The sequence below is a fragment of the Misgurnus anguillicaudatus genome, chromosome 18 (genome assembly GCF_027580225.2).
Source record: "Misgurnus anguillicaudatus chromosome 18, ASM2758022v2, whole genome shotgun sequence".
In the NCBI taxonomy this organism is placed as follows: domain Eukaryota; kingdom Metazoa; phylum Chordata; class Actinopteri; order Cypriniformes; family Cobitidae; genus Misgurnus; species Misgurnus anguillicaudatus.
The window spans coordinates 7,102,395-7,121,238 of record NC_073354.2 but is presented as its reverse complement, the minus strand read 5'-3'; the positions used below and the strand labels follow the sequence as shown (position 1 = coordinate 7,121,238).

The 18,844-nt window shown below is 35.5% G+C and overlaps 1 protein-coding gene across 1 annotated transcript; it reads left to right on the top strand.

Annotated features, from left to right (window-relative positions):
- Positions 1 to 64: 64 nt before the first annotated feature.
- On the top strand, positions 65 to 17,203 carry mei4 (meiosis-specific, MEI4 homolog (S. cerevisiae)). The gene is made up of 5 exons (XM_055185325.2): positions 65 to 255; positions 870 to 1,118; positions 1,238 to 1,731; positions 9,787 to 9,918; positions 16,764 to 17,203. Exons 1-5 carry the CDS (start codon positions 225 to 227, stop codon positions 17,055 to 17,057), a joined length of 1,200 nt encoding a protein of 399 aa, XP_055041300.2. The 5' UTR covers positions 65 to 224; the 3' UTR covers positions 17,058 to 17,203.
- The last annotated feature ends 1,641 nt before the right edge of the window (positions 17,204 to 18,844 follow it).

Below are 18,844 nucleotides of genomic sequence, written 5' to 3'. Positions count from 1 at the left end.
TTTGATGTCATATTCTGGTATGTCTGCGCAGCGCTGCAAGATATCGAACACGCCGTTTGAGATGACGAGCGGAAGGCGCTAATGGTTGTTAATTAGTGGCGATTTAATGAAAACGAGTTGACAAAGTCAATAGATTTTCTTGAAGCATGTATTTATTTGACAAATCCGAAAAGAGGATACAACGTGAATATATATTAAATTGATAATCTGACGATTAGAGAAGGATGGAGGAAAAATCTACCTCATGTCATGACGGTAAAACAAGTCAAATGATTTCCACATAATAATATACAAACTCTGAAAAGACGTCACCTCATTCATATCAAACTAAACTGTGCTCATTCTTATTCTTGTGTATATTTGTTAAAATGCATGAATTCTGGACTTGATAAAATACTACAATGTTGAACCTCTAATGCTAAACACAATCGATTAGTACCACTAAAAAACGAGTAAATTTTAGCATACTATAAAATATTATAGTAATCAATTATAGTAGACCAGAATAATTACTGTAAGTTAGTATTCTGTAGTGTTGTAAATTATGTAGTGTAATATTTATAACTGGAAGGTTCAAAAGCACTATTTTATCTAGGAATATTACTACAGTTTAATACACCAAGTACTATACTATATAATATTATTTTAGGGTGACCCAAATACAACACTGCAGACTGAAGCCACATACAGTAAATCCATCATATAACAAAATATCACATCGGGTTTCATTTATTTGCTTATTTTATTTGACCTTTGTTATGTATTTATTTGAAAGAGAACAAACACATCCAATACGATATTACAGTACGTGTACTGCAGTGTTTTTATGTGCTATAAATTGAGCTATGTTTGTTTTATTGTCTCTATAGGAGCGGTGAGCTGGTACATTCAAGTGTGCCGATTGGCTGTGGCCGTGGCCATAATCAAGACCAAACCATCAGAAGGTGTCAGACAGTTTACTCAATCTTTGGCTAAAACACTCAAACAGCAGGACGAAGGCTGGAAATCTAAAGCTTGTGATCTTCATAAAGATGTTCTGCGATTAAGACAAGAGCTGCTGATCTCACGTTTACTACTGAAGGCTGGGAGCAGTGCCACCGGTGCCGGGACACCAAATGGTAACATCTCACTACAGTATATGCTTCATGCTGGAGATTTTGCACGAGTTATGACATTGATATTAGACACCATTTTCTTTATAACAGAGTGATGCTGATATAGTTTTGTGATTTCACAGGTCAGGAAGTTTTCGAAGTGCTCACTCAGAATGACGCACAACAGTCAAAAAGTGACTCCGGCTGTGAAACTGATATCAGCTCCCACAACGCTGAAGGTCCATCTTTACCTCTGACTCCTCCAAACAGTCAGAATTTCCTTCTTCAGGGCAGCAAATGGCACCAGGACTGTGGGCTGGTAAAGCACATGCAGTTTCTGCAGTGTCTGAGCGGTTTGCGGAGAGATTATAAATCTGCGTTGTGCGTTGATGATGATGATGTGGTCTGGGACTCAGTGGTGCAGTTGCTGGATTGTTTACTGGATGTTTTCAGACGGGCGCATTTTGGACAGCCCGTGCATCACCCAGAGCTGCTGCGTCACGCCACACAGGTGGTGGTACAGACCCTGAGTCGAGGAAAAATAGATCAGCGGCCTTCAGTTCAGCATTTCAGCAGAGTAGAAGATCTGTTGAAGGAGATGATCTGTCTACTGCTAACCAGCCATCAGATTAACGAGGTAAGAGAAAAGTTTAAAGTCATATTTCACAGTCCAATTGTTCGTGCCCAACTGGTGTTTAGTAGCTTCTGGCATAAACATGTCAGAAGCTTTTTTCTCTGCAAAATTCACACTGGCCCTCATTTATCATTCTTGCGTAGAAACGGCCATACAGTATCGGCGTAAGATTATGCTTACACTCCTCTCACCACCTAATTTATGAAACTGTGGGTACCTTTGAAATTCAGGTGTACGCAATATCTGCCCTGTTTACACGTACATGGTTATTTTTAAAAACTGAGAGATTTATCTTCGTTTGTGCCCCTCGTTTACACGCAAACGGAAAACTCGCCTCTGAAACCGATTGTTTCTAAAAAACTCCGTCCAGAGTGGAGATCTTGAAAATCTTCGGTTGCACAGTTGCATGTAAACTGAGACAAATGGATGTTTAAGCAGGCAACATCACAGAGTATGCACCAGAGCACGCACCTACGTCAAAAGTGCGACCTATGTTTACATGTGACTGCTACTCTGAACGCTTCCAAGATCACATTTATGTTCGTGCAAACTCATTTCGTGTGTTTGTATTTGCAAATATAGCTGCTCCATTATGTCGAGGAGCATAGACGAGTGCTCGGAGGTCAGCAATTTTACGCGTGTTTGACTTCATGCGGCGCTGCAAGAACCGACAGACGGATGATGTCAAAGTACCGCGAGAGCGATTCGAAATTAGACCTCTACGTGTAATTTCCTCAACTCCCTCTCGCGGTACTTTGATGTCATCGATCACCTACTGCAACAACTCCTCCCTCCAACATGAAGAACCAGTTCGCTTCACCACCAGCGCTGCCGCTGATTGGCTTATGCGGGCTTGAGCTTCTCTTGACGGCATATATGCACGGTTACGTGTAAACTTTTCTGAAAACTGACATGTGTGCACAATATTATTTTTGAAACCGGAGAGGTTGAAATGTCCGTTTATGAAAAAAGCTGCCCACGTGTAAACATAGCCTAAATGCTGCGGCTGAAAACGATCGTCATTAGTATAACACGCCCATATAAATTCAAGTCTCCGGTTTTGGTAGAAATAACTAACTAGGCAGTGGACCAGTAGTTCCCAGCATGCTTTGCATGGGACTGCATTTGCAGAGTAATATTAAAAAAATAAAATAAACAGAATTTTATTATTTAATGATTTTAACTAAATAAAAGACTTGTTAGTGTTTAATGTTATTTATCTCTGAGATTTAGAAGAGTTTCTTTTTCTTCTTTGAGTTTTGTAGTTAACATTGTTCTTCTTGCTCATCATAATGTGGTATAATAAATATGGAAAGAAAAGAGAGAGTTTTACATGATTAAATCAGAAATATTCCATTATAGAAGTATGCCTTAAAAATAGTCAAAAATTTAAGTTTGTACTGTCAGGTTGCTTTTGAAACATTTGATGAAACTGAAATTTAAAATGAAAATGTAATTTCATTATTTTTTTGCAAAGATAAATGACAAAATAAATATGTTTGCTGTTACATATTAACAAGGTCATAGTCAGATATATTTACTAAAAACAAGTGTAACACATCTATCTTGTTCTGTTGTGTTACTTTTGACCCACCTGTGTGTTACTTTCGTCCCAGGGTCAAAGTAACAATGCTCTGCTTATGTTCAAAGTAAAATTATACTGAAGTTGTTTTACATTTGTTCAAAATTTCACCTGGTATTAACCACATTTGTAATTTATTGACAACAGCAATACAGTAATATATCTGTCTATTACATTAGCTTTAAAAATAAGACAAGACATTCAAATGTCACAAACACTATTTGGTTTAATTGTTTGTAAATATAATTTATTTTATCAAAAGATCTTTATTTTTCTGTTATATGAAATTATACCTGTCAAAATGATTTGCAGCATCTGCGTTACCATGTGTTATTAGTTTCAGGCAGTTGTTATCTTAGAATAACAGACCTTTTAATGTTGCGACTGGCCAATCAGAATCAAACATTTTAGAGTGATGTGTAATAAACCTATTTAAATGGGTCACAAAATAAAAAGTTTGGGAACCCCTGGTCTAAGGTAATGCCTACTACAGCGCCCCTTGAGGCTACATTGAGAATGTGCTTATAATGTTTTATACATCAAATAAGATAACAAAAATTGCGAAACACAAATATTATTATTTATGAATTACCAAGAACATTTTTTTATGATCAATATGATTAAATAGTTTTATGATAATAAACACGGTCTAATTTTAAGTATTGGAACAAGAGTGAGTGTAAAAAATATAGCTTACATTGTCTAAATAAAACCCTATAGAACGGCTGATATTGACTGAAATTCATATCTCTGTAAAAAAATGTTGTTTTTTATTTGTTATTTTGATGGATGGGGTATTCTATAAATATCTCAGTATTTTCTATGGCGTGGAATAAATATTTACATGCAAGTCAAAGCCTCATGTGAGCCTCATCACAAAACATCACCTTTATTTAAACAGCTTACTTTATTATATATACAGCTTCACAACATGCAAGCTGGTTGAAAAACTTACATCTGCACTGAAAAAAACAACTTGTAAAATTTACTTTGTAAACTGTATACAGTTGTATAACTGTAAAAATCCTCGTAACAATTTGCACAAACTCTTTTTAAGTAAAATTTACTGCTTTTTATAAGAAAAAACTTACCTACTAAAATCAAATAAAATTTACTTAAAATTGCATGATAAAACATATGTTAAATAACTAATTAAATGTTACTTAATTATTTTATTTAGAAGTTAGATTTATTTTAATCGTTAAGGTAAAGTTTATTAGTTTTTTTTGAAAATTGAAGCATTGCTGTCCTAATAATATTAAATAAATTGTATTTTCGTATTTGTTATTTTCTTTAACATATTCCTATGGACCTAGTTATTTTTAGTGTTATAAATGGCATTATAACACAAAATTCTTGACTGACAACAAGTCAGTCATTGAATAAACTTGATTCGGAACAGAAACGCACACAAACTGTGTTTCTGATATGCGTTATCAGCACTGTGGAGAGAATTGCAATACAACGTTCTGAACAGGCTTCATGTAAAGAAACACTGATCACCTGAACGGTGACTTCACAAAATTATTATTTACAACAAAACAACATCAATAATATAAGAGCTTAAACATTTATGACATTTTGCTAACAAATATTTAAGTAATTAAAGTTCTTATCAGTTCTTATTCTGTGATAAAGCTTAAAAAATAAAAATATTCAGGCACAAAGAATTGTGGGTATTCCTTACAACATGTGCAAATAAATGTAAGTAAATTTTACTTAGATTTTTTAGTTTAATGGATTTAAAATTTTTAAGTAAAATGAACTAAGATTTTTACTTGAATCTGCTAAAGTTTGTGATTTAAATGTACTTAATTATTTTAGGACTATGTGCAGTGACTATAAAACAGTTAAATAATACAAGAAAATATCTAATAAGACTTACTATTCCCACACAGTTCATTTTTTTACATGAATATTTTGTGTATTTATCATCATTTTACTTAGGAAAATCTAGTTCTCAATAAATGTTAATATTATTATGTAGAAATTATGAGAGTTAATCTAATAAATATTACTACACCAAAAAGTTCGTTTTTTCAGTGTGACCTCAGTGTGCATTTCTGGCAGAGCTTCTGTTGCAAAGAAGGAGAATCATATCACACCAGATATAGACAGTATTATCTCATCCTGTATCCAGTTAGGAAAATATTCCAATATATTTCCAAAACCCAATGTACCACCCAGTGATATCATACTCAGTAAGTCACTGGTGGTACAAAAAACCAACAGCACTAGTGCTGCCTCACGATTAGTCGCGACTAATCGTTTGCAGAATAAAAGTTTTTGTTTACATAATAAATGTGTGTGTACTGTGTATAATAATTATGTTTATATAAATACACACACATAAATGTATAATTGTAAGAAAAAAATATATTTATATAATAAATATTTATATTTATATATAATATAGATTATATATAAATATAAACATGTATATACACATGCAAATGTTTCTTAATTATATACATGCATGTGTGTATGTGTATTTATACATAATTGTTATACACAGTACACACACATATATTATGTAAACAAAAACTTTTATTCTGCAAACGATTAGTCGCGACTAATCGTGAGGCAGCACTACACAGCACTACATTGTATAATTTAATATGTTTTGTTTAATTCAAATTTTAAAGGGGGGACATTTCACAAATGTTTCACAAAATGTAAATTAAATCTTTGGTGTCCCCAGAGTACATATGTGAAGTTCTAGCTCAAAATACCATATAGATAATTTATGATAGCATGATAAAATTGCCACTTTGTAGGTGTGAGCAAAAATGTGCCATTGTGGTGTGTCCTTGCAAATGAGCTGATCTCTGCACTAAATGGCAATGCCGTGGTTGGATAGTGCCAATTAAGGGGCGGTATTATCCCCTTCTGACATAACTATAGGAGCCAAAACTAAGTTACTGGGTTGATCTTTTTCACATTTTCAGCACTGGGGACCCAATTATAGCACTTAAACATAAAGAAGTCAGATTTTCATGAAATGGACCCTTTAAGTACACTCTAAAAACAAACGGTGCTATATAGCACCAAAAGTGGTTCTTTGCTCGTAATCATAGAAGAACCGTTTTTAGTGCCATATAGCACCGGTGAAGCACCTGTGTAGAACCATATAGTGCTATGTTGAACCAAATGTGGTGCTATAGTGGTGCTATATGGCACCTATATGGTTCTACACAGGTGCTTCACTGGTGCTATATGGCACTAAAAACGGTTCTTCTATGGTTACGATTCAAATCAACAGTTTTGGTGCTATATAGCACCGTTTGTTTTTTTAGAGTGTAATACATTTTCTTTGGGGAGGCACAAAGGGATGCATCATACACAGCACGCCAAAAAAGTTTGAGAAGGACTATTGTACAACATGTACATATTCATTCTTTGTATTCCCCACCCATTTCAAGCCCACTGTTCAGTAGGGTTGTAACGGTATGAGATTTGCACGGTATGATAATCGTCTTGGAAACTATCATGATTTTCACGGTTTCGCGGTATATGGTATTAAACCATCATTATAATCATCAGCTACAATGACCCTTAAATGAATACAAACAGATATGGTTTTTGGTTAAACATTTGGTTTATTTTATAAAACTTTTTGTGAAAAAATAAACTTTGGGGAAAAAAAGGCAAAATAAAGCTGCACCTCTCATTTGAACAAAAAAGGAATAAGTTATTTTTCTTTAGAAATTGCCTACATACAGTGGCGGAGCCAGAGGGGTGTCCAGGGTGGCACTGGACACCCTTGACATGTAACTGGCCACCCCGTGTGCCACCCCAAATTTAATGCGCTACTTTCACTGGATCGCTATGTTTACTTTCGACGTGCGGCAGCGCAGCACATTGTTAAAAACAAACACTATGAACATTAATTCCCTGCGGTCGCGGCGCAAACTCTTTCTGTTTCAATCACTGCGCAAAGAGACTCGGATTACTCTGCTGATTTTGGACATGCAGATATGATTTATACATCATTTAAAACGTTAAAGTGTCATTTTTTGTGTGTCTATAAAAACTGAATGTTGTGCTTTTCACAAAATTAGGAAAATATACATAATGCGCGTTCTGTTATCTCTCTATCAGTGACGTCTTTTCAAAAACTCGTCAGAAAAATTACTGTAACAAATACTTTTTATATCATCAGAAGATAAATGTCATGTCTACATAATGCTTGCAATCTCTTTAAAATTATGTAAGTGAAGTCGTACATTGCTAATACTACATGATATCACCGTATATGCTGAAAGTGTGGTAATTTTCTAGTGGACTGAATAAAGTCTAAGATTGCAAATTCTTTTTACAACAAATCCCAGCACCATGTTTTCATTCTTGACGTGATCTTTATAGGCTACTGTATGATTGTTAATTCGACTGGATTGCCACATTGAACTTGAAAGTGCGACGCGCATATCCGATACTGCAGGTTAGAATTTGTAGTCTCTGGCTCTGACATTTTGTCTGCTGTACATAAACGAGTGGCGTCTAGCAGTCACGTGGAATGAAGTTGCATATGCGCAGCAGTGTACGTGAGATCTGCTTTATTAATTTTTTTACAAAACCGTGAATAAGCAAATGTTTACGGTATGATAATGTTAATATCATGGTATACCGCCATACCGGTATACCGTTACAACCCTACTGTTCAGTTAGCTAACATGCTACACATCCTAAAACGTCACATCAATTCTAACCCAAAGATAAAGCAGCAACAACAATATGAATTCTCTCATTGCTCTTCAAATGTCAACATTTCCTAGTAGAGTTCCTAGGATTTGTGTTTGTTTTATCTCCCACTTTTCCTCCTGGACAGTAAGTATAGCTTATCACTCTTATCATGTTATTTCAGTCTCGGACACATCCCTCCACAATCTATCCTGTCATTAAAACAAAAAACAAACACTTGAAGTAAATTCAATCTAACCTTTATTTGTCCAAATTTTTTGTTTTTTAAAGAGCCCATCATGGTTTTGGTTTTGTAGTGGTGTTGATGTGAAATCCAGCTGTCTGTGTGTGCAGAAGCACTTAACCACTGTTTGACCCTTTACATTTAATGGCACCAAGCATGTTTTTCCCGTACTTAAATACTTCCTGCTTACAGTACTGTATATACAGTAGTCACATGATGAATGTATGGGTGGATTAACATTCCACCAGGCTCATCTTACCCCACTTTTTTTCTCAAACCCCTTGTAGTGGGACTGACTACAGTGTATTATTTAATATTTCTGTAGCCGATTCCCTTAGTAGGTTGTTTCAAAATCATAAAAGTAAAGTCTAATCGTATTATTCTGATTATTATGTTTGGGAGATTGTGTAAGGCCTTCTGATGAGCATCAATGTGTTAGTTCAAATTAGTGTAATGCAAGCGGGAAGAGGCCACAAAATAGCACATGCAACCATCATAAAATATAACTCTATTGGGATTTTTAATGTTTTCTGTAAGTATGAGTCAAAGTTTTTGTATGAAAGGTCATATACAGTCTATATCATTTGGTGTACTGTTCCTTTAAGTGAGTTTGCGAATATTGCATGGTTCATTTAGATGGAAAAATACACAAACCTCATTTTACTGTAACCTCAGAAAGATTATACTGTACAGGGCAGACATAAACTGCAATAGAGGTCTGTGTTTATAGCATTATATATGAAGTATAATATATTATTATGTAGCTTACTATTCAATTACACATAGAGCAGTATTGTTATTTTTTTCTGTCCAACTAGCTTATATATAACATGGACTACCCATTCAAAAGTTATGGGATCACTTCGCTTATTAATATTTTCCCACATATAATAGAAAATTCCTTAAAACTGAAATAACAAAGAACCTAATGAAGCCAATACTATGACTGAAAACAATCCAAAATAAATCAAAACACAAACACTTACTGGTGGTAATTTTTTATAAATGTATACAGAAATTTAATTTGTTAGTTTAGTGCAAGGTTATAATAGGTCTTAGTTAAGATAAGGTTAAGAAAAGATTTACTTTTATAAAGTAATGTATATTAAAAAGACAAAACCACTGCTTATATATTTTTAAGTATTATTATACATTAAATAATAGAAATTAAACATGACATTTAGAGAAATATTGTACTTTTTTAACGTTAAAATAGCACTGCGGCCCCCCGATGAAATGTCTGTCTTAGAAATGGCCCCAAACCAGTTTGAGTTTGAGACCCCTGCATTATACAGTCACTAAAAAGCAAAGCTTGCTTCAAAGTGCTTTCAGTGTGTGCAGTTTCAGTTTGATCATATCTTTTCCTCTGTTGGACTATTTACATGACTTGTTTTGGTCCACTATTCTTCTTATTTACTGTAAATGTGTCCAGTTATATGAACATGTTTATTTGCACATGAGTGTTTTTAAGAAATTCTGTGTGAGATTATTTGTAATGTAAGAGTCTGAGTAATGTGGTCATATGTCTGATGTGATGTGTATCTGTTGTTAGTTTTCAGTGAAGGTCATGCTGTCTGAATGTCTTATTGCTCTGGGAAAAAGTCGTGTCATGAGAGTCGCTCTTGTTGAGTTTCTCATGTCACAGATTGTTCAGCTGTCACAACACCTGTGGGACATCTGTCAGGTCAGTTTCACCACATTACCACAACCATGCGTGGATATACAGTAACATTCAGGGATGTACAGTACTAACCAGTGGGACCACTGGGGGATTCCTAGTGGTCCGTGCTTTCTGTTGGTTGATGGACATGTGTACAATCAATTCAATTTCTATTTCTCACAATTTTGCATTGTTGCATAGCAGCTGTACACTGTAAAAACTTACTATAGATTTAGATTTATGTTATTTACTAGCAATAGTTTGTTCGAAGTTAAATGAACATTAAACATTAAAGGAATAGTCTACTCATTTTCAATATTAAAATATGTTATTACCTTAACTAAGAATTGTTGATACATCCCTCTATCATCTGTGTGCGTGCACGTAAGCGCTGGAGCGCACTGCGACGCTTCGATAGCATTTAGCTTAGCCCCATTCATTCAATGGTACCATTTAGAGATAAAGTTAGAAGTGACCAAACACATCAACGTTTTTCCTATTTAAGACGAGTAGTTATACGAGCAAGTTTGGTGGTACAAAATAAAACGTAGTGCTTTTCTAAGCGGATTTAAAAGAGGAACTATATTGTATGGCATAATAGCACTTTTGGTAGTACTTCGACTCGGCGCAGTAACACCCTCCCTCTCCCATTATGAGAGTGAGAAGGGGAGCGGACTTTTCAGGCGAGTCCAAGTACTCCCAAAAGTGCTATTACGCCATAAAATATAGTTCCTCTTTTAAAACCGCTTCGAAAAGCGCTATGTTTTATTTTGTACCACCAAACTTGCTCGTATAACTACTCGTCTTAAATAGGAAAAACGTTGATGTGTTTGCTCACTTCTAACTTTATCTCTAAATGGTACCATTGAATGAATGGGGCTAAGCTAAATGCTATCGAAGCGTCGCAGCGCGCTCCAGCGCTTACGTGCACGCACACAGATGATAGAGGGATGCATCAACAACTCCCAGTCAAGGCAATAACACACTTCAATATTGAAAATGAGTAGACCATTCCTTTAACAAGTTTTTATCTTTACAGAATAAAACTATAAAATAACAGCCTCATGCAAAGCATTCTGGGAACTAAAAAAGGAAAAAAATTGAAACGTTGATGAGGATTTCTGGTTCCCAGAATGCTTTGCATGGGGCTGTTATTTATAGTTTTATTCTTTAAAGACAAAGACTTGTTAATATTTAGTGCTTATTTAACTTTGAACAAACTGTTGCAAGTAAAAAATATACATTTAAATCTACTGGCAAACAGCTGCATAACTACTGCAAAATATTTATAATTAAAAAAACGAAACAGAAATCATAAAAACAGGAGAATGATGAACTTTATATAAAATACATAAGGCTATATTGCACACTATTTAATAAGATTTCTAATAGTGATACTAACTGTAAAATAATTGTCTGTTATCAGTTTCTGAATAGAAAGATTTAGATTAAAATAAATTACATCGACATCACATTTTAACCATATAAATAAATGGACTCGCATCATCTTAAGCCTCATACATACCTTAATGTATATGGACTGTGGTATTAAAAGCAATATTAACAAATTATAAACCCTAATCCTAATGTCAACAATGTCCCTGTGACTGAGCCAAATGTGAAAGTGACAAGGAACCAAAACTCAAATGGTTTCAAAGTTTCTTAGCAACACCATAATAGTTATTCTAGCTTTCGGGCACCACCCAAAGCCCCACCTTTAAATCTATGGGAATATCCGGGTTGGTCATATATGATAAAAATGGTCTTTTACTTGACCTCCTTATGCTATAACAAACCAGTATGACTTTTTAATCCATACATCCTCGTGTAAATGGGGGTTGATATCAGAACGTTAAAATCTCTTCTTTATCATATAACCTGCATATCTCAAAACAAGCAAGGTAATCCGATCTTGACAATTCAATGGTAGCATCAAATACTGTGTATACATTTCTGTTAGCATATAATATCCAATACTGTGAAGCAAATATTAACTAATGCAACAAAAACAACAACTTAATATTGAATACATCAAAATATGAAAAGCCATTTATGCAGTTAGCTTGGCTAATCAAGTGTATAATGCTGAAATGTACCAACAGGAATAATGTGACATAACCCAAATGTGAGAGACATTTATTTTCAATTTAATGTTAGTGAGATCCAATCTAGGTGACAAATATGTTGATCAACTTTACATATTGCATTGTATATATAATGACAATAATAACTATACTATATATATACCTCAATGCCAAGTTAATTGGCATTTTAGTAGTTATCAAAGCAGATTGGTCCCTCTAAGCGAGTTCCCAATTTGTCGGTCACGATGTGACGTCGTAGTGACCGACTGAAAGGGAACGATAAGGTGCGTTATCTACTACAAGTGACTATACATTTTGTAAACTTTGCTCAAGATGTGTCAAAGGGTACCCCGATAAACACAAGTATGGAGTAATAGATTAACACTGGGACTGGCTATATGAACGTAAAATGAAAACTTGTACAGATGTCATAGATTTAATAAACTTTGAAAAAGTTTCACTCGGACTCAGACATTTTGTTTATATCACAACACATGAGGTTAAAAGGTTGCAATCAAAACTTCTGTTAACACTATAGCAAGGTAAACACATAAACAAGTCTTTAATTAGTTGATTGTAAAATGATGTGAAACAGAAGATGAGAGTTATAAATGTACACAGACAGTATGTGGCACTATGTGGTATTGATATCTGCATGCCTTTAAAAATACAAGAACATCTTCTGTTCAGACCTTTCATGAACCGTAGATTAACAAAAATAATAAACAATACAGAAAACATGCAAAAGAAAGATGATCAAAATAAAGATGATCTGCAAGGTAAGAAGGTGGGAGTGGGGAGTAAAACATTCTCACTTAAACAACTATAGAAGATACCATAGTACTTACAATAGTAAACTGTAGTAATATTTCGCAACAAACATTACAAGTCATCGACTCAGAATGCCCTATATGAAACATAATGCGAAACATAATGGCGGCCTCCATAGGTTCAAATGAGCATTACATGTTGGGATTTTTTAGTAATGAAAAGTAATGAAAATATTGTGTAAAAAATAATTAAAACTGTTTCTATTAATGGACTTTAATCGTCTGATAATTACGTACAAAAAGTGCAGGGGTAAAGTCAACACACATTCATATGATAATGTTTGTGATGAAGTGGCATGACGGCAGAATCTGAAGATGTAGAGATTAATTGCCCATGCGGCCATCTGTCCAAGTCTAAAAGAAACAAACCATAAAGTTTGCATGTGTTACAAATGTTTCCTTTAAGTGACAAAATATATATGCTCTTTTTATTTTTATGCCTATTCATTGTCAATTTTAACTCTTTCCCCACCATTGATGAGTTAACTCGTCAATTAAGAGAAAACGCTTCCCTGCCAACGCTTCCCTGCTGTATGTCTGTGTAAGTTTTGAGGATCGCTCTGCATCTGATCTATATCAAAAGTTTTTCACCAAAAAACGTGCTTCAAATTCTGTGTTTTTGAAGAAACCTACCCATATTAGAGAGGTGTTAAAAGAGAACAAATGCAGGTAGGATGAAACGTGTTTTTTTTAAGCAGAGGGTCTGTTCTTTCATTTGATATATTGTGTGTTTATATATTTTAAGAAGAACATTTTCTGGAAGGCATTAAACTTTTGTGAAAATCAGGAAAAATGCTGGCGCTGGTGTCCCCGTTATTCTGTTACACGTCATCTTTTACATGTTTTACAGCGTTAGACACAGTTATTCACTTTCGTATCCTTCATGGTAACTTTGAGTAATGCTGCACTGCGGGGTTTGCTGTAAAATGATTCCATATTGTTTACATGCAAGGCAATTCCATACAATGCGCTTTACACGCGACACCGTTTTTATGAGCGCCGCGTTACACGGAGACGCGAGCTCGCGCACATGGACGCGCCATATGCGATGTGTTTTTAAAATTCATAAGCGCTTACAGAAACACGTTTAAAACAGAAGCTAGACGATAAGGGGATGGGCATCTGAAAACAGTCATCTGAAAACAGCTTTATATATAACTAATCGCTGCAGATGTTTATCTGAGATTTAGTTTATGTACAAGATAGTTTATGTGAATGTAGTATCAGTGACATTTACCCATCAGTTATATATGTAAAGGTATTTCTGTGGACAATTTATGCTTACAGCTGTTTATAACTCTCTTAGAGGTCTGCATCTCTCTCATCAGTACAAAACTATGAAGTGGAAAAACACTTTTTGGACAAAAAGTTATATGGTAACATGAGCCACATGAAGTTTACAGCTCTGTTGTGTATCAGTTTCTTAGTTTATACAAAGTTTTTGAATAGGGTTTGTTTCCAAATAAACTGAAAATGTCCTATTGACCATCATTTCTATTTTGATTATATTGTTAACTTAATAAACCTCAAACAAACATGTATACATTTGTCCTCACATTCTTTACTGTAGTTCACTCTCAGATTCCTGCTTAAAGTATCATTATGCGAGCCTTTGTTTGCTAGCTGTCAATCAATCCTTCTCGCATACGACCCCTCTAAACAAAAAGTGTCTTACAATTTCTAAATCAATACATTGTTTTATGTGAATAAGTAGGCAGGATGATTTTCACATAATTTTAAAGAAAAAACTCTAGACTACTAGATTCTGTTTAGGAAAGTCTTGTTAAAACATGTTTAGTATGGGTTTTGTGGACTTATATCAGTGACTTTTTGAATTTTGCTTTTTTAAAAGCCACGCATAAACATTTTTCTCTCAAAAATACAAACATGTACATACATGTAGCTCATATAATATTTTAGCCCAGTTTGTGCTGAACGCAGTGGTATGAGACACTTGCCATTATTATGTTTTAAAGCAACTGAAAAAAGACCAAATGTAAGAGCATGTCAGAACCTCTGACAGTGTCCCAAAATGGTCGGACCCCAGAGGGTTAATAAGACATATTGATGCTGATTCAGTATGTCGTTTTTCTTGTTAATTGAATCTTTTGGGGTATCTTGCTTATAATTAGTAAAGGAGGTTGAGTCTTATAACTTCCTTCAAAGTTTGATCAATTGTGCATAATGACATGTGCAACAAATGCATAGGCCTATAGGATGTCAGACTCATAGATTTGCATAATTTGGGGGCGGTTTCCCGGACAGGGATTAGACTAGTCCTAAACTAAAATAAATGTAAGAGCTGTCCAAACTCAAAACAACTTATACTGACATATCTTAAAGCTCACGTAACACACGCTGTTTCTGCATTTCTGATGTTAATCTAGAGTACCTATAGAATAGTATGACATCCTTTATATCTCCGAAGAGTCTTTAGTTTAATCAGATTTATAAAAGAAAGATAAGCTTTAGCAAATCTTTCCGATAACGTACGAAAAAATGAAGGAGGAGGAGTTATACCGCAGGAGGAGCGAGTACGAGTCATGCAACACTATACAACACTGTTTTAACTTATGATTCACTACATGTTCGTGTCATTTATATAATATGCACGCACATATTTCCAACATAAGACAGAAGTCTTACTTACCACGTGTAACTCGTCATGACCCGGTTGGGAAAATCCACCGCATCAAACACACACGCAAAACTCCGCTGCTACCCCGGATAATAAACTATATCCATTGTTTCCATAAGGCTGGATGTCTTCTCCTTACATCCAAAAACACACTTCTTCATTCGTGCCATTGTTGACTTTTGAAATTAAACAAAGCTGAGTGGCGTGATAAGCTGTTAGCAGCTCTAGCGTCTCCCGCTGATTGACGGGTGGGCGGGGTTTTCCGGGGGAAGTTTTCCGGTTGAAGCCCATATAAAGAAGTGATACGTATGGAAAACCCCTGAAACGTCAGTTAGAACTGTAATCGAAAAAAACTTGCCGAAACTTGTACGAACCCTGGCGAAGTGCATTCGGCACAGAAATACTCTGTAACACGTCCAACTGCTGTTTTGACACTTTGCCTACGTTTAGCATGAGGAAACAACTCTATAACTGTGTTAATAAGTCAGAATGCTTGAAATACCATTAAACCCCCCCTTTAAAATACATCAGCGCCCTTTGTTGTGCCTAAAGATGCACACAAGTAATATTTTTAGTAAGGCATGTTTGTTAAAACTAGTTTTATTTCCTAATTACACTAAGGCCTAGTCCTGGTTTAAGATAATCCCTGTCCGGGAAACCACCCCTTAAAAGTTCAGGTTTTAAAGTTTGGATCAACCTCTGGCACAGCTTTAAAGCAAACTTGTAAGTGAATTGTAAAGTATTTATTTGTGTTTGAATAACTACTCAACCTATACCTTACACATTAATACTGGAAAAAGAGCCCCTTTGGTGTTAAATACATTATACAAGTAATTTTACGGTGCGATTTTGAATGATGACCATTTACGGTAAATAAGGGCTCCCCCTCCCTACAAAAGCCAATTTAACCACTGTGTAAGGGGTATTATGGGAAAGGGAAAGTGTTTCAGTAATTCAGCCCTGAAGCAGAAAACCATGTAAAGCCAAGTTCTGGTTGAAAGAAAATGGTTGAAAGAAATGCCAAATCTGGACTGCGGAGTAGTGGAAACATGACCTCTGATTGTGAGCCAGGCTTTCTCATCCAACTTCAGTGCCCTCATAGTACACTTCTCACAGACTCTCTCCAAAAAGCCTTTCCAGAAGAGTGAAGCTATAATAGCTGCAAAAGGGAGGACACTGACTTATTAACGTCTGTGTATTTAAAATGTAATGTCATTCTATTGATGCCAGGTGTCCTATTACTGTTGTCCATATAGTGTATATGTGAGTGTACATTATGCATACAGCTTTAGTAATGTTAGTTTTCATTTTGTTCAGAGGTCCACAGATCATCTGGTGGATTGGATCCGCTATGAGAATTCATTCTATGTGTTTTGGGTGCTGGAGCAGCTCTCCGCAGATGCTCATAATGATGTCAGCCACGAGGTCATGACACAGCTGGAAAACCGAGCATTCTGTCTTTCAGACGAGTTTCCCCTCTTCTCTCTGTACATGTGGCGAATCGGAGGTCTCTTCAGAAGCGGACGGCCACAGGAGCATGCAGGAGCTCGCAGCCCATCGTTCCCAGTGGGACAGAATTTTCCTGAAGCTTATCTTACAGGAAACCTCTGAATGTAAACAACAGAGTCTATAGGCAAAGACACAGACGGGCAAGCTCAACATGTTTAAAAACATGTTAAGGGTTGATATAACATCAAATCTGTTACTGTAGAAGAGATACTATGTGGTTAACAGCCAATAAAGCATTAGTTATTGTTGTGGTCTTTGGAGATCTTTGTGTTGATACTGTAAAGTTTGCATACTGGGCATCATTTACAGTAACTACATAAACTAACAGTGAACAATACAGCATTTATTAATCTTAGTTTATGTTCATTTTAGCATTTTATTTTTAATTCAATGCAATTTTATTTATATAGTGCAATCGTTTCAAATGAGCTTTACATTAAAAAAATCATAAGACAACCAAGTAGCAAATAAGTGCGGCTAAGATTAAACCATATACCGTGCGTATCGTAATGTAACCAATGTATCGTAATGTAACGTAGTCCTAAGTTAAGAGAATGTCAGCTGACCCCCGAGGGGTTGAAAAAACTCCTAGGAGAAAAAAACCATTATAGGTCCTTGGGACAAAAAACCTTAAGAGAGGGCCAGACATAGCTGATTCTATAGAAGATATACTATATACTGAATACTATATTATACACTTCTATCCCTTAAATGTTTTAATAATTTAAATTAAATCACTATGATGGGAGGCCAGTAGATCAGTGGTGTGATGAGCTTCACACCAGCAGGAACTGGGTCTGTTAGTCTCAGTGTCCTCGGGTTCGAGGATGAGACAGGGAGAGAGAAATAAAATCATATTAGTGTAGGGGCTGCTTGCATGTAATGCAAGTGTCATACAGTATAATGGTTGAACGTGTGCTTGGTTTCGGACAAGCTAACTATTGCGACGTAAGTATATTTTCCAGTAGCCTGGGTTTCCCCATGCTGCCTTGCACGCAAATGTATTCACGCTGTAAGTCTAGCATGGAAACTATGGACCTTTTTAGCCCCTGAAATGGGGAACCAATCACAGAACAGGCAGGCGGCAGCAAGGGGATGATGATGTCTATGCGACACACCGAAGCAGGTTTGTTTATCCAACGGGGGAGCAAGCGCGAAGTTACTTTTCGATGCAGCCTTAGATAGTGTTCTAAGTAGTTTTGAACGCAAGTTTATTTTTTTTAAAAAGAGCAACTTTTGGCATTAAACAATTTCATATCCAAGAAGGATGTTTGGATATGGCAAGAAATTATAGCCACGGAGTTTTATAGGACCAACCTTATAGGTATCGTCATAGACGAAGTACAATTAACTTATAAATAGTAAGTGGTATTTCTTAATATCATATTGTCATTATGCCTGTACTGTGGTTGTCATAGTGCCACTAAATTGTGTTGCTTTTCAATATCAATATACAGCTACCGATTTAGTTACATAACTTTCAGCTGTGTGCACACGTACCGATAAAAGTTGTTTAAGTTTGAATTCATGTCCCTCTACATACATCATCTGGAATAATTGAAACGATTGGCTATGAGCTACGTACAGACGCATTTGATAGACATTCGTAGTAGTGATGCACCGATATATCGGCCGCCGATATTTATCGGCCGATTTTTGATGAATTTGAAACCATCGGCATATCGGCAATAGCACGAGAAAGGCCGATACCGACTGTTTATTAATTAACTGCATAAAGAAATCCATTATATGTAAAAAATGAGTTAAAGTTTGTTAATAAAATTAATGCTGAATAGCAGAAACCACCTTTGAAGGTTGTCATGCTGTCTTATTATATTTGTTTTAGCTTAATTTGTGCCTCTCTTATTATTTTGGTCAGTTGAATGTTA